Source organism: Cucurbita pepo, chromosome 9 (assembly GCF_057944985.1).
Source record: "Cucurbita pepo subsp. pepo isolate OVF chromosome 9, ASM5794498v1, whole genome shotgun sequence".
NCBI lineage: Eukaryota > Viridiplantae > Streptophyta > Magnoliopsida > Cucurbitales > Cucurbitaceae > Cucurbita > Cucurbita pepo.
Genome location: NC_141806.1, coordinates 1,625,791 through 1,650,061, shown reverse-complemented (window position 1 = coordinate 1,650,061; position 24,271 = coordinate 1,625,791). Strand labels below are relative to the sequence as shown.

The 24,271-nt window shown below is 38.7% G+C and overlaps 5 protein-coding genes and 1 pseudogene across 5 annotated transcripts; all 6 read right to left on the bottom strand.

The window, feature by feature from the left end:
* Positions 1–1,146: 1,146 nt before the first annotated feature.
* Positions 1,147–4,090, bottom strand: LOC111802289 (alpha/beta-Hydrolases superfamily protein). The gene is made up of 2 exons (XM_023686596.2): positions 3,787–4,090; positions 1,147–3,398 (listed from the first exon to the last, which is right to left on the bottom strand). Exon 2 carries the CDS (start codon positions 2,509–2,511, stop codon positions 1,471–1,473), a length of 1,041 nt encoding a protein of 346 aa, XP_023542364.2. The 5' UTR covers positions 2,512–3,398; positions 3,787–4,090; the 3' UTR covers positions 1,147–1,470.
* Positions 4,091–4,605: 515 nt separating this feature from the next.
* On the bottom strand, positions 4,606–7,606 carry LOC111802288 (protein PLANT CADMIUM RESISTANCE 2). Its single transcript, XM_087127271.1, has 5 exons — positions 6,804–7,606; positions 6,649–6,720; positions 6,370–6,582; positions 6,188–6,291; positions 4,606–4,866 (listed from the first exon to the last, which is right to left on the bottom strand). The coding sequence occupies exons 1-4, from the start codon at positions 7,039–7,041 to the stop codon at positions 6,197–6,199; spliced, it is 618 nt and encodes a 205-aa protein (XP_086983397.1). The 5' UTR covers positions 7,042–7,606; the 3' UTR covers positions 4,606–4,866; positions 6,188–6,196.
* Positions 7,607–7,751: 145 nt separating this feature from the next.
* Positions 7,752–11,747, bottom strand: LOC111802285 (uncharacterized). The gene is made up of 7 exons (XM_023686592.2): positions 11,432–11,747; positions 10,909–11,336; positions 9,722–9,905; positions 9,413–9,637; positions 9,219–9,335; positions 8,884–9,117; positions 7,752–8,134 (listed from the first exon to the last, which is right to left on the bottom strand). Exons 1-7 carry the CDS (start codon positions 11,501–11,503, stop codon positions 7,919–7,921), a joined length of 1,476 nt encoding a protein of 491 aa, XP_023542360.2. The 5' UTR covers positions 11,504–11,747; the 3' UTR covers positions 7,752–7,918.
* A 988-nt stretch (positions 11,748–12,735) lies between these two features.
* Positions 12,736–14,470, bottom strand: LOC111801562 (protein ASPARTIC PROTEASE IN GUARD CELL 1 pseudogene; annotated as a pseudogene).
* Positions 14,471–14,794: 324 nt separating this feature from the next.
* LOC111802744 (ATP-dependent Clp protease adapter protein CLPS1, chloroplastic) lies at positions 14,795–18,027 on the bottom strand. Its single transcript, XM_023687219.2, has 3 exons — positions 17,797–18,027; positions 16,235–16,388; positions 14,795–15,218 (listed from the first exon to the last, which is right to left on the bottom strand). Exons 1-3 carry the CDS (start codon positions 17,858–17,860, stop codon positions 14,954–14,956), a joined length of 483 nt encoding a protein of 160 aa, XP_023542987.1. The 5' UTR covers positions 17,861–18,027; the 3' UTR covers positions 14,795–14,953.
* Positions 18,028–19,319: 1,292 nt separating this feature from the next.
* LOC111801479 (lysine histidine transporter-like 6) lies at positions 19,320–23,650 on the bottom strand. The gene is made up of 9 exons (XM_023685491.2): positions 23,511–23,650; positions 23,266–23,408; positions 22,827–23,041; positions 22,556–22,724; positions 21,357–21,750; positions 21,159–21,264; positions 19,969–20,060; positions 19,801–19,869; positions 19,320–19,713 (listed from the first exon to the last, which is right to left on the bottom strand). Exons 1-9 carry the CDS (start codon positions 23,535–23,537, stop codon positions 19,615–19,617), a joined length of 1,314 nt encoding a protein of 437 aa, XP_023541259.1. The 5' UTR covers positions 23,538–23,650; the 3' UTR covers positions 19,320–19,614.
* Between the last annotated feature and the right edge of the window lie 621 nt (positions 23,651–24,271).

Genomic DNA, 24,271 nt, shown 5'->3' with positions numbered 1-24,271 from the left:
TTTAAAACCTTGAGGGGAAGCTCGGAAAGAAAAGTAAAAAAAAACAATATCTGCTAGTAGTTAACTTGGACTATTACAATGACATTCTAACATTCATGTTAGAATGACAGCCAAAAAAAGCAATATGTTGATTTAAAAAAAAAGAAGCAAGCTTTAGGGTAACCTACACGACCGAATCACATGCTGTTTCACCGTTTACTTCGGCCAAGCTCTTGTTCATATTGAGAGTTGGGAGATATGAATGTGAGAAGAAGATTGGAAATGATGGTTCATTCTATGAGAGGCATTGCTCAAAAGATACTAATCTTCTTCCCAACCTGTATTACGCTCACTTTATAGAATATGCTGCAAATTTTAAAATCTTGGAAACCAGGAGATGTATTATGCTCACTTCAGTATCTGCTATGAACCGACTCGGATTAGTTCAAGCCCGACAAAACAAGACGCCTCGACCGTTGGCTGGCTAAGCTAAAGACCAATGGCTGAGCATGACACAATATGGGCACACCTCCATTTATATAAATCTATCTAAAAAAACAAAGAGACGTGAAGTCTTACAATGGCGGCTAGTCCTACATAAGAAAACCAATATCCATTGTCATAAAGTTGGCACTTATCCTTTGGGGAGATGAGGGCCCAAAATTGTCCTTAGTTTCACTTCATCATTCACCCTTAGTGTCGCATCAGCCATCCACTAATGTAGAGTCAGTCCCTCTTCCCAAATTGCGAGGTTTCTTTCCAGTTGTGCGTCTAAAAAGGCAGAGACTGGAGACCAAAAAAACAGGGACAATTCATTGCAAACTGAAAAGTTCAGAGCTTAAGAAAAGTGCACCAGCTCAAAACCGTGAGTGAAAGTTTTGACAAGAGGATTGTTGGGATGGGAGAGAGTCCCATGTTAGCTAATTTAGGGAATGATCATGGGTTTATAAGTAAGGAATACATCTCCATTGGTATGAGGCCTTTTGGGGAAGCCCAAAGCAAAGCCACGAGAACTTATGCTCAAAGGGGACAATATCATACCATTGTGAAGGGTCGATGATTCCTAACAGACACTTCTATTCTTGGGTGTAAAGTCTTATTCATAGGATTGAGATGGCTAGTTTGAAGTGGGATTATTGTTCCAAATTTAGTGTACACAATGGAATCTATTGCAAGTCTCTCTTATCTTATAACTCAGCTTCATCTATATAAATTCCACCTTACACCTTGTTTTTACTCAGAGTCATGATCGAATCTAATTCCTTGAGCTGCTAACTTTAAGTAACATGTTTCAATTGCCATAAGATGGCTATTTGGGTCACCATAGTAGTTCATATGAGGTAGAGGAGTAGATTTAAGTCCAAGTTTCGGCATCTCAATAAGGATATAAATTGATAGAACAGATAAATCTTATAAGAATGCTCTCTCTTTCTGTGGGGGGAAAAAACAAAGTCTGAAAAAGTGTTCTTCTCTGTACAAATTCTACTGAAGCTATACACATAAGAAAGCCTTGATATGACCAATCATTTCAAGAGTCCGAGTCTGTGAGAGTTGTGATTTGTTCAGAACCTGAAACGCATGGCCAACTCCTTCATGAACCACATAATTGATCAGCTTACCCTCTCTATGTAAAGCAGAGCAGAACTCCAAGTTCCTATCTTTCAATATGTCCAATTCCGATATACATACCAAACTAGGCAAAACCCTCAAATTCTCCACCTTAAACAACCCTTTTGCCGAAGGATTGCACCAAGGGTGGTCACGGTTTGCCCCAGACGGCAATGCCAACCGCCAGTATGTATCAGAAACCGCCATCGTCAGTGCCGAACGAGGAGGTTGGACCAGAAACTTCTCTGATTTGGTCCTTGACTCCCCACCAAAAAATGGTTGTATCAAAATGTTACCTCTAATAACCAACGGCTTCAAGACCACAGCTCCAGAAGCAGTGGTCTTACCACCAAGTCTGGCGGCTACATTTAAGGCTATGTTGCCACCCGCACTATCACCACCAAGGTAGATTCTGGTAAAGTCACAGTATCTTGACCACCAATTCTGCTTGCCCCCATTAAGAGCAACTTGTTTTAACCATGAAATGGTCTTTAATCCATCTTCATAAGGAGCAGGAAGAGGGTTTTCTGGTGCCAAACGATAATTCACAGACATAATTATACACTCAGCTTTTGCAGATACCTTGGCAAGGAACTCATGGTAGCAGCTCCAAGCTGCCGAGCCGACACAAAATCCACCTCCATGGAAATAGACAAGCAAAGGATGTTTCCCCTGGCACTGTTTTGGGATATAGAAACGAGCCCAAATGTTACTCAGCTTATTCACAACTACATCCCAAGAAGTAACACCCAGCTCTGGCGGCAATGCATTAGAGACACAGGGAACTATCTGTGCTCTTTCCACATACCCATTTCCGTAAACTCTAATGAGACCTTCAATCTCCTCAACCAACATATCATGTTGATCAAAGCCATTAACATGTTCTTCGAAACTTGGAATCTGGCCAAGGTTAATGGTAGGCATTCCGGGGATGCAGAAACTAAAGTCAAGAGGCTTTTGAGAGTAAAATTAGTTATGGGCGGAGGTATAAGCTTCTAATGTTCCTTATATAGATGATGAAAAGATGAGTATCGTGGTCTGACATGGACAGCTATTCTATCTAGTTGGGGTTGGGGGATATTACCCTCTCTTTTCCTGCCAAGTGGGCAATTGGCTAAGTGCCACATGTTTTGACATTACATTGATTCAAGCACAATAAGCTAAAACAAGGACATCTCCACTTTTTTCTCCTTTATTTTGTAGGAATGATATATAAAAGGAAGAGGTTCACATGTTTTAGTCTATGCAGTAGTCAAATTACAATAGCAGAAAACAAAGAAAGAGAAATATATAAATAATGCAAAGAAGAATAGTGAGGCTTACAGTTCAAGAATGCAATGCTTTTCCAATCCCACTTACGACCTTTTTGAAATGGCTCACTTTGAATGCGCTTTGTCTGAAAAGCAAAGTCTGACTTAGCTTGCTTGCAATGGTGTATTCTCGGATAGGTGGGTTGTTATGGCCTACTGCCACTCCCATCAGAAAGCTCTATTATTGCGTGCTTAAAGTTCAAGCACAAGAGAAACATGTGATGTTGATTGTCTGGTTTCAATTCATCTTGACTTAGAACTCCTGTGTCTTTAAACGCTTTAAACATTAAGAAGAATTTACATCGAACATCATCATAGCATTGTCGCGTCTGTTGCACAGCTACCACAGCCACCACGGGTAACACACGCTATAATAACTGTCCCTGAACATGCACCAGCCAGCACAATTGTTGCCCCCCAAAAGAATTTAAGCATGAATCATCGATCTAGTACGGCCTCTTTCTTTCGGGACATTTCACAAACACCTTGTAGACGCCTCACCTAAGAGGGAGAAAGAGAACACCACCATTAAATATTCTTTATCCCCATTAAATTTGTTGGGTGGGACCAAGAAAAGAAGGAAAAAAAACCCTATCTCCATTAAGATTCATGTACTGTAAGTCTGCAACTATGATAATTTAAATGGTAAATGCTCCATATAGTGATCTCCAATCAAGACAGACATTCACAAAAAACATAAAAAGAATATAGATATTTTGAAGTCTTCCATTATGCGTGGTTGTAAATCCCAGCTTCAAGGGTCAAACCTGACGCATCAATTGTTCGCAAGCATATGTCCGTTCTGTCCGGACCTAATTTCAATCGTAAAACTGCTAAAAAAAATAGAAGAAAAAAGAGCGAAAATCTTCTCTTCAAATTTCGATTAGACCTTTGGTGTTTGAGACAACACGATGTCCACCGAAGGCGGGGGAGATTCCCTTCGAGGTCAAATTGTGGCTCAGATTCCATGGCTTTGCTAGTGCGAAGCTTAAAGTCAAAGATCAAGAACAGTGTCTGCAAAGTTGTTAATCGTTCTTGAGTGCCCGAAACGTGGAGCCAAATTCAATTGAGTTTGAATCCGAAGTGGTGTAGCGCTAGGTTTTCAAGCTTCTTGTTCATGTCTGTACTCTGTCGGAAGATCATGATTGCACCATTTCGGGAGAGAGGAGAAGTTTCTTTTTTTTTTTTTTTTTTTTTTTGTTTTATCTCTTACGGCGGGAAAAAACTAAGAGAAGTAACGATGTCCCTTAAAACGGCGCCGTATTTTCATTATTTATTTATTTAATATAAATGTGAAAAATGTTATTAATAATTTAGTTAAAGTCGTCTTTTTAAATTAATTTTATGAATAATACTTCCATCTTTATTTTTATTATATATATATATATATATATATATATATATATATATATATTTATTTATTTATTTATTTAAAAATAAACCAAGTTTTAAATACTACAAAAAAAATAGTTACAAAAAAAAGTTTTTTTATTTTTTATTTTTGTAATTTGTCTAAAATTTTAAAGTTTACGTTACAAAAAATAAAAATTATTGTAAAAAAAACAACGATGAAAAAAGAAGGGATGTCTGCTATTGGTGGGCTTAGACAAAGCCAAATGGTATCAGAGCCAGACACCTCGGTGTGTCAGAAACACAATTTAACTCAAACTTCACTTTTCTTTTTATTATATATATATATATATATATATATATATATATATATATTTAAAGCCATGTTATTAGAAGTCAAGATGAGAATATGGGTTGCTACATGTCATAACCTACTCTATGACACAATCATAGTATAAAAATAATAGGTTGTGACCCCTACACGCACATAGATAAGGTGACAACTTTCAAGTGAGCTCCCATCCAACCACGTGAGAGTTGAGACAGACAAGTGTCATGACGGGATAAAGAGGATAGTGCATCATTCGACGAACCAAGAAGAGTGTGCATTAAAACCAAGCTGAGACATAAACAAAGTTGGTAAAAACGAGATGACATGAGTATCGAAGACAAGCTCCAAAAGGATCAAATAGGACCCCGACCATAACTTCGTATATATATATATATATATATAGAAAAAGAAGGTATATGGGTTAAAAAGGAAATGAATAGATATGGATAAGGGACAAAATCTAGGACATTGAAGCAAATGGGCAGCCAACTATGTTCATTCCCCAGACATTAATTCCCACTTTCTCTCATCCTTTTATCCTCATTCATTGTACCCTTCAAATAAAATAAAAAAAGAAAATAATAATAATAATAATAATAAAAAAAAAAAATATATATATATATATATATATATATATATTATATTAAAAAAAAGAAAAGAAAATGGTGGTCGTTGAAAATGAAGCACCAATCTCTTTTTGGAAAAGTTGGACATGTATGAAATGGATTATATTTCTATAACATATGATCCTTAATGTGAGAAAACATCAAACTATATGAAATTAAATACATTTTTTTTTATAAGAATCAAGACAAACACCGTGGTAAGAACGATGACTAGTTTAAGTGGGGGAGAGTGTCATAACTATACTAAGAGAACAGGTTGTAACCCCTACATGCAGACGAAGTACCGACACGAAAGTAGCGTGTATCTGGCTAGGTAAAAATTGAGACAGATAAGTACCGTGTTGCGACCGAGGAAGACGGTGCAACATCCAACACAACAAGAAGACAGCTTAAAAAGGACTAAGAATGTGAGAATCCTACATTGGTTGGGAAGAAGAACAAAACACCCTTTAAGAAGGGTGTGGAAACGTTCTCCTAGGAGATGCATTTTAAAGCCTTGATAAGAAACCCGAAAGTGAAAGCCCAAAGAGGATAATATCTGTTAGCAATGGGCCTGGGCTGTTACAAATGGTATAAGAGCTAAACACCGGATTATATGCCAGCGAGAAGGCTGTTCCCCGAAGGGGATAGACGAGGCGAGATGTGCCAGTAAAGACACTGGCTCCAAAAGGGGTGGATTTGGCGAGAGTCCCACATCGATTGGAGAAAGAAAAGTGCTAGCGAGGACGTTGGGCCTCGAAAGGGGTAGATTGAAAGAGTCTCACGTTAGTTGGGACGGAGAACGAAACACCCTTTAAAAAGGGCATGGAAAGTGAAGCAGTGGGCCTGAGCCGTTACAAATAAAAACTCAATCATAATCTCAAAAGTCGGGTTCCAACACAAGTAGATTAGTCGAATATTCATACTTTATTGACCGGGTGAATAAGAAACTCAATCTATATAGATGTTAAAAAGGCAGAAGAACAAGAAAGAAAGAGCATCACCGCATGGCGTTAACGAATCATTCCTTGCACACTGGGCGGCGGCGGCGGCGTCGCAGCAGCACGAGCAGCAATCCTTCTCTGCCTCTCCACATTCCCATGCCATCCTACGCCCATGCACGTAAAACCCATCACTATTTCAACACACCAAATTTACCATTTAAGTGAAGTGACAGAGAAAGAACCAAATGACATGTCGAAGCCTTGGTGTTGAAGCTCCCTATACTGTTGGCATAGCGCACATTGCTCACACAAGCAATGGACGCAGCAATCACAGCAAGGGCTCTCTTCCAACGAGAACTGTCCCCTCATTTTCGAGCGGTAAAGGCAAGAGTACAAGCACGAGCACCCCGTTAGGCATAGTATCGACAAGTAAATTGCGCCGCTAACGCCACACGCTGCAGTTTTCAACACAAAGAACCATGTCAGATTTTGAATTTCTCAATGAACTTAATGAATATTACATATTGATCCTCTGTCTACTATCTCTGCTATGTGGCCGAACGTAATGCAGGGACACCAGCAAGTCAAACAGCCTACAAAAAAACCAATTATCAGACAGACATGTTGTAATGACGGCGCAGTTCATTCAAATTTAATGGGATGGAAATGAACTTACAGATACTAATGTCGTTGCAGCAGTCGCAGAGACCGCTGGACCAAGCAACTGTGGAGTGAGGCTGGGGTTCGCAGGGATTTCGGGGGTAATCGACTGGCGCCGCCATGTGGGGGTGGCTGAAATTGGCAGAAACAGAGGGTGGTGGTGGCGGGGGCGGAGGCGGTAGGGGTGGTGCCGACGGTGAAGAAGAGAAATTGGCAAGTTTCTGCTGATAATCCATACGCTTGAAGGTGTTCATAGAAGGGCTGTGTGTTTCTCTTTATTGGAAATGTTCATAACTGAGACAGTTCCAAAGGGGTGAAAGGGCGGTCGTGTCTCTTCAAGATAACCGTTTTTACAGTTGTGAATTTTTTGATATACGAGAAGTAATTTATATATTAATCTCCTTTCATTTCACTTGGTCTTTTTAATCTACTGGTTTAGGAAGTTAATGAAGTAATTAATATCCAGAAGAAGAAGAAGAAAGTTCTACTTTTGACAGCTTACGACAATGAGGTCGAATGACTTACCAAAACTGCAGCCAAACCGGGTGCTGAGGATCAACAAAGCGATCATTGCCCAAAGTCAGAGAAAAATTTAGATTGGTGTGAGGTTAGAGAGGGAAATGAAGCATTCCTTATAAAGGTGTGGAAATCTCTTCCTAGTAGACGTGTTTTTATGAGGCTGGCGGCAATACGTAACGGGCCAAAGCCGACAATGTTTGCTAGCAGTGGGCTTGGACGGTTACAAATGGTATCAAAGCCAGACACCGAGCGATGTGTTATCCCACATTGGTTGGAGATGGGAACAAAACATTCCTTATAAGGATGTAGAAATCTCTCTCTAACAGATGTGTTTTAAAAGTGAGGCTAACGGCAATACGTAACAAGCTAAAGCGGACAATATCTGCTAGCATGGGCTTGGACTATCACACAAATCAAGTCAGTAACAGCAGCATAGAATGGAAAGTCGGTCAAAAGTTATTGGTCACTTATTTATTTTAAGCTTGGAATCTTATACTATTGTACACTTGATTGATTGTTACAGTAACAAAAGTAAACTCCAAAACTCAGAACAAAAGTAGTTTTATTCAAGTGAATGAAGTTAACAAAAGGAGATTGTAAGAGGTATGAAGTTCATGCCTGTGCCAGTTCTTCTCTGCGGCTGTCGAACCGATACTGCGTTAACACTTCCCTTGCTCGTGCACTCCGATGCTGAAGGCGCTGGTGAAGCATCTCCGATATCTGGTCGAAGAATTCAATATCCCATCTGTGAATCAGCAATGGATCTTCCGCATAACAGATGTATATGGATGTAACGGCACTTTCCACGACCACTATTGCAAGTCCTGCCTGAAAATTAGAACCAAAACTTGATTAGTGAGGTTATAAACGGTGAGATCACAAATTTGTTGGGGAGGAGAACAAAACATTCTTTACAAGAGTGTTGATGCATTTTAAAAAACTTTAGGAGAAGTCCGAAAGAAAAAGCCCAAAGAGGATAATATCCTGCTAGTGGTGGGCTTGAGCCGTTACAAATGACATCAAAGCCAGACACCGGGCAATGTGCCAGTGAGGAGGTTGAGCCCTGGGAGGTGGACACGAGAAGGTGTGCCAGCAAGGACGCTGGGCCCCGAATGGTAGTGAATTGGGGGTCCAACATCGATTGGAGAAAGGAATGAGTGCCAACGAGGACGCTAGACCTCGAAGGCAGGTGGATTGTGAGATCCCACATATGTTGGGGAGGAGTCAGCCCCGAAGGGGTGGACACGAGGCGGTGTGCCAGCAAGGACGTTGGGCCCTAAAGGGGGTGGATTGGGGGGTCCCACATCGATTGGAGAAGGGAACGAGTACAAGCGAAGACGCTGGGGCCTCGAAGGCGGGTAGATTGTGAGATCCCACATCGGTTGAGGAGGAGAACAAAGTATTCTTTATAAGAATGTTGAAATCTCTTCTCAGCAGACGCATTCTAAAAACGTTTAGGGGAAGTTAAAAAAGAACAATATCTACTCGCAATGGGCTTAGGCCGTTACAAATGAGCTGTTACATAAACCTCGATTCATAGACTAGAATCATCGAGCAAAAAGCTGCAGAGAATTTACCATAACCATTCCCATCAATGTTGCGGTACACGCCACCATCGACACCTTATCCTTCCACTTAAACCATGTCCAAATGCCCGAGCAAGTCCCAGCAATGAGCCCGCCCATGATGGTGCTCATCAGCAGAACAGCACCTGAGCAATCATAAGCAACAAGAGCTTCAACTCCAGTTGACTGGAACAGCTCCCACGCATCCCTAGCTGAACGGTTGAAGCTTTTACCATAAACTGCTATCTGAGGCAAAAACAAGCAGTGCAACCATACTAGAAATTCATAAAATTCGGAGTACGAATCAGCATCAATTATTCGAATCGACATTAGCTAAAAGGGAATACCTGGGCATACGCATATTTGTTAAAGAAACGAACAAGAGTCTCGACAAGATGAAACAAAAAATCAACACAACAAAGTAGACACTCGTTCTTGCCGATCTTCGATCGAATTCCCCTGATCTGAAAAGGTAACAACATACAGCTTATGATTCAAACTGCAGGGAGAGACGAAATAAAGAGCTTCCATGAGTAGGTACCTCCCACCGCAGTGTCCGAATGGCTGCTGTAAAAAGAGATCCATAGCAAATGCTACCAAAAGATGTTGTCACAGCATACCGTGAAGCCCGAACCAATGACTTTGACGGCAAAGATGGTGATTCTCCATCGCCATGGAATAGAACTAGAAACACCATTCCAGAAACTATAACATGTAGAGTATTACAAAAAACAGCACCAACCCAGAATAAGCTTATGGAGAAAACCTGCAAATAGAAATGCCAAATCATAGAATCTCAGCTAATGTTCCACATAAAGCTACATAAGAAAGAGAAAACTTGTGAGCTCACCACAATTAGCCACCAGCGTCCACCGTCCCCCATACTCGAAGCCACGATACCAGCGACTCCGAAAGACCAAACTCCCATACACAAAAGCATGACAATCATGAAAGTATACGCAACTCTAATAACTTCGGGAAGCCCGGATACCATCTCTACAGCCTTTTGCAACACTAGCAGTGTAAATGGTAGTCTATGGAAGCAAAAATGCATGATCAGAGAAGACTGCAATGATCACCAATCCAATATGTTTTTCTTCTACATTTCTAGTTCTCATAGAGCTGAGTTAAAGGGGAAAGTGTTACGAATCACAGACCTCCACAAAGGTACGATATTGCCCACTTTGAGCATAAGCTCTCATGGTTCTACTTTTAGTTTCCCCAACAGGTTTCATATCAATGGAGATGTATTCCTTACTTATAAACTCATAATCAACTCCTTAATTAGTCGATGTAGGACTCCTCTCCCAACAATTCTCCCCTCGAACAAAGCACACCATAGAGCCTCCCCTGAGGCCTATGGAGCTCTCGAACAACTTTCCCTTAATAAAGGCTCGACTCCTTCTCTGGAGCCCTCGAACAAAGTAAACCCTTTGCTTGACACTTGAGTCACTTTTGACTACACCTTTGAGGCTCACAACTTCTTTATTTGACATTTGAGGATTCTATTGACATGGCTAAGTTAAGGGTATGACTCTGATACCATGATCGGAATCACAGACCTCCACAATGGTATGATATTGTCTTTGAGCATAAGCTCTCATGGCTTTACTTTTGGTTTCCCCAAAAGGCCTCGTACCAATTGAGATGTATTCCTTACTTATAAACTCATAATCAACTACTTAATTAGTCGATGTAGGACTCCAGAGAAGGAGTTGAGCCTCGATTAAGGAGAGACCGTTCGAGGTCTCTATAGGCCTCAGGAGAGACTCTATGGTATACTTTGTTGGGGAGAATTGTTGAGGATTGTTGGGAGGGAGTCCCACATTGACTAATCTAGTAGAAGATCATGGGTTTATAAGTGAGGAATACTATCGGTAAAGCCCAAAGCAAAGCCATGAGAGCTTATGCTCAAAGTGGACAATATCATACTCTTGTAAAGAGTCCTTATTCCTAACCAAAAGAAGGAGAATTTCAGAAACACGACAATAAATCAAGCTCAAGAAGAACAAAAATCTTCATGGTTCAAGCTCGTACCTGTCTATAACTGATATAACATACAGGAACTGCAGCCCTGCACCGACTGCAAACGCTACACCCCAGAAGCACAATACACTTATCACAGCAAGATAAGTAGTCAAAATATGCACAGAAATTTTCATTACATGATTTGCAAAAGAACCAAGCAAGAACAACCAAGTCCAGCCAAGTAAGGTTCCAACTCCACCTGCCAAAGCAAAAAGCGGCCAGTAATCCTCTGTCAATCCAACCCGATTCTCCACAATTGTATTGGTGAACTTATCGATTTGTAACCTATTGCTCTTCTTGAACCTATTAAGCCCCAGAATCACGAGCACAAATCCCACAATGATCAAGTGAATTATAAACACAATGGACCAGAAAATATCCCGCCAAGAACGTGACGATTCACTCGACAACGCTTGGCCTCGACCCCGAGCTGCATTCTGATCAGTTATCAGTAAAGTAAACGAAACCCAGTGAGGAAAAAGGCAGTAAGAACATGAAATTGAACAGAACGAAGCAGATTAGTTGAATTTACCTGGACCTGATCGGCGGTGGCAACGGAGGCGGAATCCAATGAAGAAGAGGAGACGCTGCCGGAGTCGCCCATAGCGAACGGATTAACAACTAAGGAGCATTGTTTTGAAATGGGTTTGAGAAATGGAGGATTTTAAACTGAAACATAATGAGGTTGAGAAGAACGTGAAAAGTGGGTAAAGAAAACGACAGGGGGAAGGGATGAAACAGTTGCCTTTTAGGGCTTTCTTTACAGAAAACAAGTATCAGAAGTTTGGACAGAATCACTCCGGACACCTCCACTCATGGACAATCAATCATGCGTTCAACTCATATTCTTTGAATCTGTGTATTCATATAAATGATTAGGGGCGATAATAAAATCTAACCTTCCATTACCAAATTTTAGTTTTTTTTTTTGTTAGTCAAACAAAAACAAAATTATGTATAGAAAATTAAAAGTCTATAGGATGGAATAAGTAATAAATGGACTAGAGAGATAGCTAGGAATCACAAAGAAGAGATAATTATTATAATAGTAATGACCCACAAATTTTTTAAAAAGAATCATCATAATTCTAAACTAAATTTAAATATTTTTTTGAGCTATAAACACACTTCATTTTTTATCTTAAATATGATTTAACCATAAAAAAAAAAAAAAAAAAAAAAAAAAAAAAAAAAATTAGGATATAGTTTTTATTCATATGTTCCTACCTTGAGCTCCTGAACTTTGGATGAGATACCACTTTAGAAGAGCTAGAATTCTAACCTTCTGTCACAAGAAACATTCTCAAGTAGACATTTTCTATAGAGAGTAGGCCTTCCAAAAGGTAACGGAGGCATGCAAAGGTTTACTCGAGTTAGACGAAGATTGACCCTCGAGTGCAAACAGAGAAAGGAGCTTAACTGCAAGACCCACTAATCCAGCCGGGACGAAAGTCGACCTTTAACAAATATAGTTTCAAGATTTAAATAAATTCTCATTAGTCCACAAAAAATCCACATTTAAATTATTTTAAGCTAAATTATAAAATATGAAAAATACTATTTTCTAAAGGCTTCTACCAATTAAATATTAAAAAAGAGAACTTATTTTATAATAACCAAAGCCTAAAATAGAAAGAAAAAAAAAAAAGAAATACAAAAGTTGAGGCCGTTTGTGGGAGTAATAATTCGCAACGGTTATATCCTGGGCCATCTCAGTTTCTTTCCATTAATACCCCCACGCTATCTAAGAATCTACGAATCTTGTCACTTACCGTTGCCCAGTGGTCCATATTTTATAATCTATATTATAAGGACAAATAGAAAGTCCACTTTCCGTAAATCAACGATTAGCGCTTAATAAAAAAAGGGATTAAGAAAATTGTTAAGGCGAAAATTTCATTAATAAAAGAAAATAGAATTATATACTAATCAGCATTTGTTGGGCGAGAACCCAACAAACGAATTAGTGAGGTCAAAACTGACACGTGTCCCTTGCTGCTGTGCGTTCCCCAGGATTGACAGCGCCGAATCCGTAGGCGCGAAGGCGAAACAAAACGTTCCTTCAGAATCAACCGGTATCAGGTAATTCTTGGCCGGCAACGGCAGTTCCTTCCCGTTGGCGAAGTGAAACGACACCGTCGGCACTTCGACTCTTGACTTCGACGACAAGTCGTAACAAGTATCGAACAATGCCACGCCACGTGCGGACTGCAAATAGGGCGTGCTCTTCACGAAGGCGTCGCGCAGCAAGTTGTAAACGGTGGTCTGCAACCGCGTCACGGCGGTGCCGGAGTCGATGATAATCCCGCCGTTTCCGTCTTGGCTCATTTGGAACGACGTCTCGGGAATCGGAAGAATCTCACCTCCGACGCTTAGTCCCGTCACGCCGAGGTAGAAGAACGTGTCCAAATTAGGGTTCCGGTGTAGCGGCGCGATTACCGCATCGGGAGGAATCGGTGAGTTGAAATCGAGAGTCGAGGCCGAATCTGAGTCACGGTCCACGAGACAGTATGAGAACGACGAGGCATTAAGTTGAGAAGGAAACGAAAGCGAGCCGCCGCCGAGTCCGAGCAAGCCAGCGGCGCCGACGAACAAACCTTCATTGTTATGGCCGCAACCTAGGGCAATGTTACTGAGAGAAGTCGAGCCAAGAGTGACAGTTTCAGTAACAAAATCGCCAACAGTGGAAGAGCCGTCGCCGTAAGAGACCTCGTAAAGGCAAGTACCATTCCGGCACTCCGAAACATCGAGCGATTTACATTGCTCTGTTTCGCAGGACAGAGATGCAAAAGAAGTAGACGAAGTCGGCTCAAAAATCGGATCAGTTTGCTCGTAACAATCGGCACAAGGCGCACATTGAACCCAACTTACATCACTGCCAGTATCAAGCACCATATAAACCGGACTCGCTGGCCTACCAATTCCAACTCGAGAAAAATACTCACCACTCCCCTGACTGGCGCCTGACACAATCGGACTCTCGAAATCCTCAGCCCTAAACCGCGAACCAGCACCATTCCCGAAAGTTTGAAGATCCGCTCCAGTAGTACCTCGAATGACTAGATCTATCCTAGCAGTCAAAGATCTAACACGAGCAGAGTCGCGTCTCAGTCTGGATAATGTAAGCGATTTGTAGTCACTATGCGAGGTTTTCACAATCGAAATCCTCGAGTTCAACTGCAGAGCCAAAGAAGACGAATCCGATACGGACTTCTCTTCTTCAACCGGAGACTTAACCTCAAATGCAAAAATCTCCGTAGTCCTCTGAATCGAAGCCGCCACATCAAGCACCGAGGTCTTAGTCCTGTGAGGCAAACTCCGGGAGAGACCGCCGGAAACAGAGGCGAAAACAGCAACAAGAAGGAATAACCAAATCTTCGCCATGGACATTGAAGTAAGAAAGGATAAGCAAAAGAATAGGGTGCGGCAGCAGTATTTATACTGAAGAGAGAAGAAGAGAAGCCGCGAATGTCATCAATTAGTAAGAAAATGAGAGTTTTGAAAGCCGCGAATAGAATTACAATTTTATTATATGGTTTCATACTTTGGATTAAGATGATTATTTATATAATGTGACAATTAAAATGTTAATTGCTTTTACCTTCTTTGCTCTCATTCGGGAGTACGACCAAAGTTATAAATTAATTAGATAAAAAAAAATTATAGATATAACAAAAAATATTAATATTAATATTTTCATTGGTACCAGATCTTCAATAAAAAATTGATAAATAAGAATTTAACCATGGTAAAATAAATTTAAATTCTTTATTATTAATATTAATGTCGGATTAGTGATATTTCATCGACATTTTTCATCGATTTTACTATAAAATAATGAAAATGTAAATTCACCTCTCATGTCGAACGTTAAAAAAAAAATAATAATTAAAAATAAAAAAAAAAAGTTTTTTTTTTACTCCAAAAACAAAGAAAATATAGTAAGAGTTGTCCAATACTTAAATTATACCAGTTTCCTACCTATCTCCATGCCTTTGGTTATGAAGACTAACTTACATACACCATAAACGTATGACCCAGTGGATGAAGAAGTTCAGCAGCACCCGCCACTCGCTGGTTCAATTGAACTCAACAGCCCATTGCCTCTGAGCTGCGTGCAGTGTTCTTCAGCATCAGCCTGCGCACAAATGATCACCAGTGACAAGCCATTGCAGTGAGCTTCTTGCATGATGTTAACAGCATTGTCCAGTGTCATTCCAGGAATCACTTTCATCAGGACTTGAACCACGTATTCTCGTCTGTTGAAGTCGTCGTTATGCAGAATCACACGGTATGGTGGCGTCGTTTTCCTTGATCTCCTGAACAATCCAACAGAGAAGAATGAAACCAATGCAGTTGTGCAATGAAACATTCAAGACTAGATTAAACATCAACTTATAACCAGACGTCTGCCTAAGTTGCATGAACTTAGCCCGCTCGGTTCCGTTTTAACAGTCAAAAACAAGAAAAAACCAGCGATTTTCGATCATTGCAGTTCAGGCTCATACCACTCGTTTTTTCTCCTTTACTTCAACTGCAATACTTCTAATGCCATTCATTTAGCCTTCAGAATACAAAGCTCAATGTATTTAGTTAACGACAGTCAGGTAAAGGTACAAGAACAAGACCAACTCCAAAAATGAATGCTTTGTTTCATATATATGTATATATATAAAAGGATGCACTCGGGAGCATAAGCAAGTTCAGTGGTTTTAACCTCCGACTTTCGGGAGCATAAGTAAGTTCAGTGGTTTCAACCCCTAACTTTCGGGAGCATAAGCAAATTCAGTAGTTTCAACCTCTGACTTTCGGGAGCATAAGCAAGTTCAGTAGTTTCAACCTCTGACTTTCAGGAGCATAAGCAAGTTCAGTAGTTTCAATCTCGGGAACATAAGCAAGTTCAGTGGTTTCAACCTTGGGAACATAAGCAAGTTCAGTGGTTTCAACCTTGGGAACATAAGCAAGTTCAATGGTTTCAACCTCTAACTTTGTTTTTTTCGGTTTTCCCACATAAAGTTCAACATGGCACATGGCTAATAAGATGACCATGTCTCTAAAATCATACCCACCATTGCATTGGCGATACAAAGAGATTCATACATGTAAGGAGACACATTGCTAAAGAGTAGTAGTCTTGATTTAAAATTCGAATTGTAAAGATTAGCGAAAAACCATCTAACCGTTAGTCTTCGGACGACCCTACACCAGAATCTGTTGATCTCTTTAAGGGCTTTAACTGGTATACTTTATTCTTTCCTTGTCCCCTTTTCTAGATCAGTATATAGTAATCTTTTTCAATACATAATACATAACCATAGGGTCTAATGTTTAGTACCTCAAATCAAACTCAGATTCTCTTCCAGGAGTGGCTTTCTCAATAACAGGCCTCTCCAACAACCCTCCTCCTCCTCTTCCTGCTGTTGTTGCTGATTTAACAACGGATGCACAAAGGGTTGAGCATAGCCCTTTACAGACAGAACTTCTATCCCCTGAAATGAAACTTTTATAAGAAACTAATATTATCCATTCCTAATCTAGTCATAGTGCTGTACTTTGAAAATTAAGATAAAGTTGTAAAAGGAGAAGAATCAAATCATAGGAATATCTCCGAGCAAATAAAGTGTAACAGCCTACGCCCTCCGCTATCAGATATTGTCATTTATGGGCTTTTCCTACCGAACTTCCCTTCAAGGTTTTTAAAACACATATGCTAGGGAGAGGTTTCCACACCCTTATAAAAAAATGCTTCGTTCTCCTCCCCAACCGACGTGGGATCTCACAATCCACCCCCTTTTGGGGCTAACGTCCTTGCTAGCACTCGTCCCTTTCTCCAATCGATGTGGGACCCCCAGTCCACCCCCTTTTGGGGCCAACGTCCTTGCTGTCACTCGTCCCCTTCTCCAATTGATGTGGGACCCCCCAATCCACCTCCCTTCGGGGCCCAGCGTCCTTATTGGCACACTGTCTCGTGCCTATCCCCCTTTGACGAGGAGCCTAATGTTTGGCTCTGATACCATTTGTAACTGTCCAAGCCCACTGCTAGCAGATATTGTTCTTCTGGATTTCCCCTCAAGGTTTTTAAAAGGCGTTTGCTAGGAAAAGGTTTCAACACCCTTACAAAGAATGTTTTATTTTCCTCCTCAACCAATACCGATGTAGGATCTCACATAAAGTAATAAAAGTAATCTTAATCTTCCAAAGAATAGAAAGTAATTAGTTCATCTATAGCAAGAAACGAAGCAGCTTCCAACGTGATTGACAACTAAGCCATATGCAAAAGAGAATATGGAACAAAACAAAAAAAAAAAAAGCATACAAAGCAAAAGAATAACAGAAGAATAGCCACAAGATGGGAAAATAAAGAGGGATACTATATGCTAGGCAGCTTACAGATCACACTAGGATAAAAATAGGAATTTCTTTTATAAATCTAGCATAAGGAAGATGCCACAGAACAGAAGATTCTTGAACAATGGAATATAATCCATTCAAGATATCAGCATACACAGAAAATCCTTTTCCACAAAAAATATTGCACTTTTTGGTCTTATGGTACATTCCTTACAGTTGCTGGCCCTTCGCAATCAAATATTCCAATCAGCTCAATGCAAACAGATAAGCTTGGCACCATGGCACAAGAATCGAAACTCCATAGATCAATTGAGATCATCAAATATCTTAGTAAAAGCAAACAAACTTGTTCATAAACCAAGTTTAGTTGGGATTAAAAGATTAAAACCCAGAATTGAAGTCAAACTCACTCGGAAAATAAGATAGATTAAAAGAACGATATATGTGCGATTTCTCGAGGAATCAGCAATGGCGGATGAAAATAAGTAGAATCAAAGAAGATTTGATGATGAGTAATGAAGAAAAAGACTGAATTAAAACTTGTACCTGGTTTGGGGTTGAAGACATGGTTGGGTGAGAGAGCTAATTTGCCGCAAATCGCAATCTCCATGGCTTCTTTTCCTGTCAATCTGAAGCGGAAATCGGTTCCGATGAGGAATAATTCTGCTAATTTCTTCAAAAGATTACAAAATTCAAAGGAGAAAATAGGAAAAATGGAAGTGGACTGATTCGTTTTCAGAGGGCGAACTGCGAAAAGCCGAGGGAGGAGGAAGACGAAAAGGAGATTCTAGAAACGACATCGTTTGGTAATCGAAACAACTGGGCCTCCGAACTGTTGTACTAGCAAGGCTAGAGGCCCAACTTCTTATGGGCCTTTGGGCCGCTGGTCAATTTGGAATGAAGTTCGTGTGAAGGTTAAAATAATAATAATAATATTATTTAATGAAAAATAACTTGTAATTACATATTAACGAAAGTAATATAAAAAAAAAAAAGTTAAAAATATAATAAATTAATAATTAAATAAAAATGTGGATTATGAGTTTATTATTAATAGGAAAATTAGCACTAAATAATCCACTTATAAAATATTCCAATTAATTGATTACACCCCACTAATTAAGATTGATTATACATAAACGTGACATAATGAGTACCCACTTATAAACTTCTCTTATAATCTTTATTTGTTTGTGCCTCACTTTTTCCAAATTTTATTATTACAAAATTGTTGAATTTAATTTTAAAGTCTTTGCCACATTTTAGGACCCAAAAAAAAAAAACATGATTTCTCGATGATTTTTTTTTTACTTCGGGATCTCACAATCCATCCTTTTGGGGCTCAACGTCCTCACTAACATACTGACTAGTGTCTGATTCTGATACCATTTGTAACAGCTCAAGCTCACTGTTAGTAGATATGGTCTGTTTTGGCTTGTTACGTATCATTGTCAGTCTCACGGTTTTTAAATGTGTCTGCTAAGTGTCACAATCGCACTTTGATGGCAGCGGACTTGCGATTGTGTGGCACTCACTTCTCAGCAGCAAGTGAGTTGAGCCTATTCGTTCTTGTGTCGCTATGACCAAGTAACGTATGCTCGAGCCTCTGGCTCCAATTCAAGAAGAAAGTTTTAGAAAGTATGGGTAGAGAGATTCCGAAAGAGAGTTTTGAAAGCAAGATTTGAGAAATTGAGATTAGTGTTATATGGGAATGTAAGCAAAAGGCAACAACAACGGCTTACTGCATATAACTATCAGGTACGGAGAAGTTGACAACTAGTCATATTCCCCTATAGTACATTTTGAGGCATTTCATATCTGTCAACCATAGAAATGATTTTTCCAAAACGTCATACTCCCTAAAAATACAAAAGAAAAACATTACAACATAGAAAGACATAAAGGGTTCAGCTTGTCATGGGCATACAGCCATGAGCAACACGCACTGGACAAGCATGACCGTAACACTAAGGAGAGGTTTCCACACTCTTATAATGAATGCTTTGTTCGTATGTCCAATCGATATGGGATCTCACAATAACCTCAAGTTGGTTCAAATAAACTCAATCTAAAAACACATGATAAAAACGTTCATTTATTTAAACCCAACCCAATTCAAGTAAGTTCATAACTCAACTTAAACCATACTTATCAGTTGGGTCGATCAAATTTTTTCGATCCGAACACCCAACTAGAAATTAATTAAAAAAAAACAAACAAACAAACAAAATGAAATTAAGTACAAAAAGTAACATTGCATTCATTAACAAAATTAAGTCAAAAAAGCTACAAAAGTCAACGTCAAGAACTTAGATAAAGATATATATATATATATATATATATATATATATATATATATATATATTAGGTATAGAAAGTGTAAGTGGAAGCATCAGCTATAATATTGCGCAGCCCCCCGACAGTGGATGCCAACATTATGAACACTCCGACAAATATGCTTACCTGTAACAACCACCAACATAATTAATTAATTAATTATTAATTAATTACTAATTAATTATGATTAATAAACATATGATCAATGTATACCCAGTTGATGAACCAGTTGAAACTATATCGTTTTGGCTTCTTGATCACTAGCCACATTACGCTTGGAAGCTGCAATTTGATTAATTAGCATCCAAATTAAGATTAGCAATGCTTAATCATAATTAGCAATAATTATTTGAAATAGCCTAATAAAGAGAGAAATATTACGAAGTATGATGTGGGAGCAAAACCAAAGCCACCGAAGAAGCCGAGCAGGTCGCCGAAGAATGGGAATGTCACACCCACAAATATTGTGAACGCTGTAACAAAAAATCATGACATTATGTTAATTAATGTAGATTATTAAGAGACTAAACTTTGGTCAAATTTAATGAATTTGAGTGGTGGGTCCGATAAGGATTTGAAGTTGGTGGTATCCATCTTCGTCTCGTTGATCGAAACCTTTGATTTGTAATGACATAAATAGAAGACGGGTTATGAGAAACAATAGTGCATAATCACTAAGGGTGTACACGGGTTTAGATGAGTTGAAAAAGTTTTTTAAACTAACCTGAAATTTCGGGCTGGTTGGGTTAGTGACTTGAGCAACCCGAATGGAGTTCATAACTCGACCCAACCCAATTCTCTATTTTTGTGTTAGGTTAGGAATTTTTTTTGGACTAACTCGAAATTCCAGTATGGTTGGGTTAGTGATTCGAGCAATTCGAATAGAGTTCACAGCCCAACCCGACCCAACCCTCTATTTTCGTATTAGGTTGGGAAAATCTTTTGGACTAACGCTAAATTTTGGGTGGCTGGGTTGGTGACTCGAGCAATCCGAATAGAGTTTACAACCGAACTCAATCCAACCCTCTATTTTCGTGTTAGATTGGGAAAATCTTTCGGACTAACCCTAAATTTTGGGGTGGTTCGGTTGGTGACTCGGTCAATCCAAATAGAGTTCACAACCCAACCCAACTCTCTAGTTTTGTGTTAGGTTGGGAAAATCTTTCGGACTAACCCTAAATTTTGGGGTGGTTGAGTTGGTGACTCGAGCAATCTGAATAGATTGAGTTATTTTTTTTATTATTAAAAAATTCTATTTATTCATGTTACATTAATAACTAATATTTTATAAAATTAAAATATCAAACATTTACGAATCACAACCCAAACATCTTACCAACATTAAAAGTACGGTATGGCTGGGTTGGATTGTAACCCTATTTTTGCTCGGTCGAGTTGACCTGATCAAAAAATGTCAACCCACGAACCAAATCAAAATTTTCAGTTTGGTAAAAAAGTCAACTCAACCTAAACGGAAAAAATCTAACCTAACTCAATTTTTATATTTAGATTGAATAGTTCGAATTGATCGAGTTATCGAGTCATATGAACACCATTAATGAGTAACTTACCGACATAAGCGGTTCGAGTGATAAACTTGAGGCAAAATCCATCAGGGAAATTCAATCTCTTTCTCATCATCCTCTCCAACATGTCAAACACAGGCATGGCATAAACCTAAACAAGATTAATCATAAACATCATGATTAAACCTAAATTAATTAACAATTAATTACATGATTAAAGTTAATTAAGTGATTTGACATCACCTGGTAGCTGCCGATGACATGGATGACAACCATAAGGTTAGCAGAGGCAATGAGCCAAGCTGGTCGTTTAAGATTCAAAAGAACATTGTCTTCAACATCTTGTCCAAATGCCCAATATCCGATCAAAGCCACCGGAAAATAGCAAATGGCGTTGATAAAATACGCTCCGACGACGCCTTTCCACATTGGAACTCTCGAGGGCTTCTCCGGTGTTGACGGTATGGTGGCCTGAATCTCGAGAGCGACGGCGTGTCCTGCAAATGCGAAGGAGATTTGCCCCAAGGCGTTGAACACTCTAAACATTGAATCTTCCATGCTCGTTGTCTTGTACGCATAGCTCACGTTCTCGATTCGCCCTCGGCTTAGGCTCCCCACCCACGCAATGGTCGAGTAGCTACAACCAAAGAACACGTCCCATTGACTAAATTTTAACTCTCTCTAAATTATCGGGATTAAATTTGTAATTTAACCAAAATATTTTTACTAAGAATGTTTACATCAAGGAATCGAATCGTAATTTAAAAAATATTTTACAGTCAACTTTTTTAAATAAAAAAATATTCACGAGTTTCTCGAAGTCCTAAAACGAGTCAAAACGTCAGGTCTTAAAGATAAGACCATAAAATGCATCACTTTTAGGGTATATTTTATTAATATATCAAATATTCTAACCATAAAAATTTAACCTAATCTTTTAACGAGCTTATCAAATTTAAAGATACAAACTTTAATTTAGGTTCGAAAATGGCCTTCCATCTTATTCCTTTTTTATATAAAATTTAAAATTTTAATTTTTTAATTTAAAATAATTAGTATTTAATGAGTTGAGCTAGGCTTAAATTGTCTAATTATTAAAAAATTTTATTTTTTTGGGACGGAAAGTTATTTTTTTGCTTTTTGGTCCCTTGATTATGTTATATTTATTCAAGGGAATAAGAAATTTTAACTTTTTTGCTTTTTGGTCCCTAAAACATCATGTTTGAAAGAAAGAATAAAGCAAGAGATTTAAGAATAATTTGGAAAAAAATCTTTTTTTAATATAAAAATTATATATTATTGAAAAGATTTATAAATATAGAAATATAGAACATATTCTATAAATAAAGTAAGCTTTTATTTATTTATTTATTTATTAATTTTTAATTTTGATTATAAATAAATAAATAAATAAATAAATAATTAATTAATTAATTAATTACCTGAGGGACATGATGGCAGCTGCTAGAGAAACGCCAGCAACGGAATTGAAATTTGGAAGTTGAGAAAGGAAGAAATGAATTGAACCAAATATCAAAATCCAATAGGATTGTTTGACTTGAGCACAGTTGACACAAGCCATCTCCATGAACTTCTTCATGCACTTCCCTCCTGGAACCCGAACCCGAACCCGAACCCGAACGTTAGTTACCACATTGATATTTTTATGAAATCGAGGTACTTTTGTTTATGTTGATGTTATAATGGGCTTGCCTGTTACGATGTATACTATGTCGCAGCCGACTTGCACGATGAGTTGTTGTGGTAGAACAATCCAAGGGCCAAGTTTTTCGCCGAAAGCATATCGACCCAGGTCGATATATCGATCAAAACGAGTCCCGGGGACACACTCATGAAGTTGTACCATTTGCCACATCGTGTTTAGAGTCATGCACCATGACATAAACAAAGCCATCGTTCCAGGTCCCCTGATCGCGAAACAATAGAGAAAAAAAAGTGGTGAGGTGAATATTTACGTCAAATAATCATAATTTAACACGGGTTCTATAAACTGATGATAACACGATATTATAGCTCAACGTCAATTCAATCTCTTGCATGGCTCATACGATAGTCCAGTCCACTTCAATTAAGAATATAAATTGACATGAATTAACTCAAACTTTTGAGTTTAGTGGTGATTTAACATTACCATCCCAAATAAGCCATGGCATAAGGCAGGCTAAGAACGCCAGCACCGATCATGGCGGTGACGGTGTGGAAGGTGGAGTACCACCATTTGGCTTGTCGTGTTGGGGCCTCCGCCTTCCATTTTTTGTCACTGTCGGGAACCTCCTATACAGATAAAAGAGAGGTTATAACAAAGCTACACAAACAAAAGGGTCGAGAAAGGCATAGCGATCGCGATCGCCATAGCCATGGTTGGGGCAGGCTCACCTTGGGAGCTTGAGAAGAAGGAACCATGTTGATGAGAAGGAACCCAAGAACGAAGAGAAGGTGAAAGGTTTGAATTTGATGTGCCCCAAAACGATTGAACCAAATATAAAGAGTGGGTGAGTACTCAATTGTTGGGTGGAATGGAGATTATTAAATAATTAAATAATTAGATTAAATTTAAATTAATTCCACTTTTAATTATGCTTTATTAGATTCCTTGTTTTAAGGGTTTTTTTTTTTTTTTTTTTTTTTTTTTTAATTACTGAAGCAAGAGAAAGAGTGCAAATATGTTTAAAAAATATTTTCTTTTTTAGGCTAATTAGGTTAAATAAAGAATTAATTATTTATTTTTAAAAAAAAATAAAAAAGAAAAATGGGATTTTGGAGTGATGTAAAAAAGAAGAAAAGTTTTGAGTTGGATGGTAATAAGGAGAAAATGATGAAAACGAAGGTTTAACAATAATTGGAATTGAAAAAGTGGGGAGCCATTAGTGAAAGCAACTATGATTAAAGTAAGAAGATGGTGGCTATTTTTCTAAAGTTGAATGGGGTAATCATCTAAATTCCTTTTTTTTTATTGATTTCGAGAAGGGCTCGAGACATGACTTAAAAAGGTTCCATTTAACTTACGAGATTGAAGTTTCGCAGGGACCTACCCTTAACGAGGCAGAGAATTTTTGTTTGATTTGGTGTGGAGAAGGGAGTAGGAAAGAATATGACACTCGAGTAAATGAAATGAAGGGTACATGAATGAGCCGTGA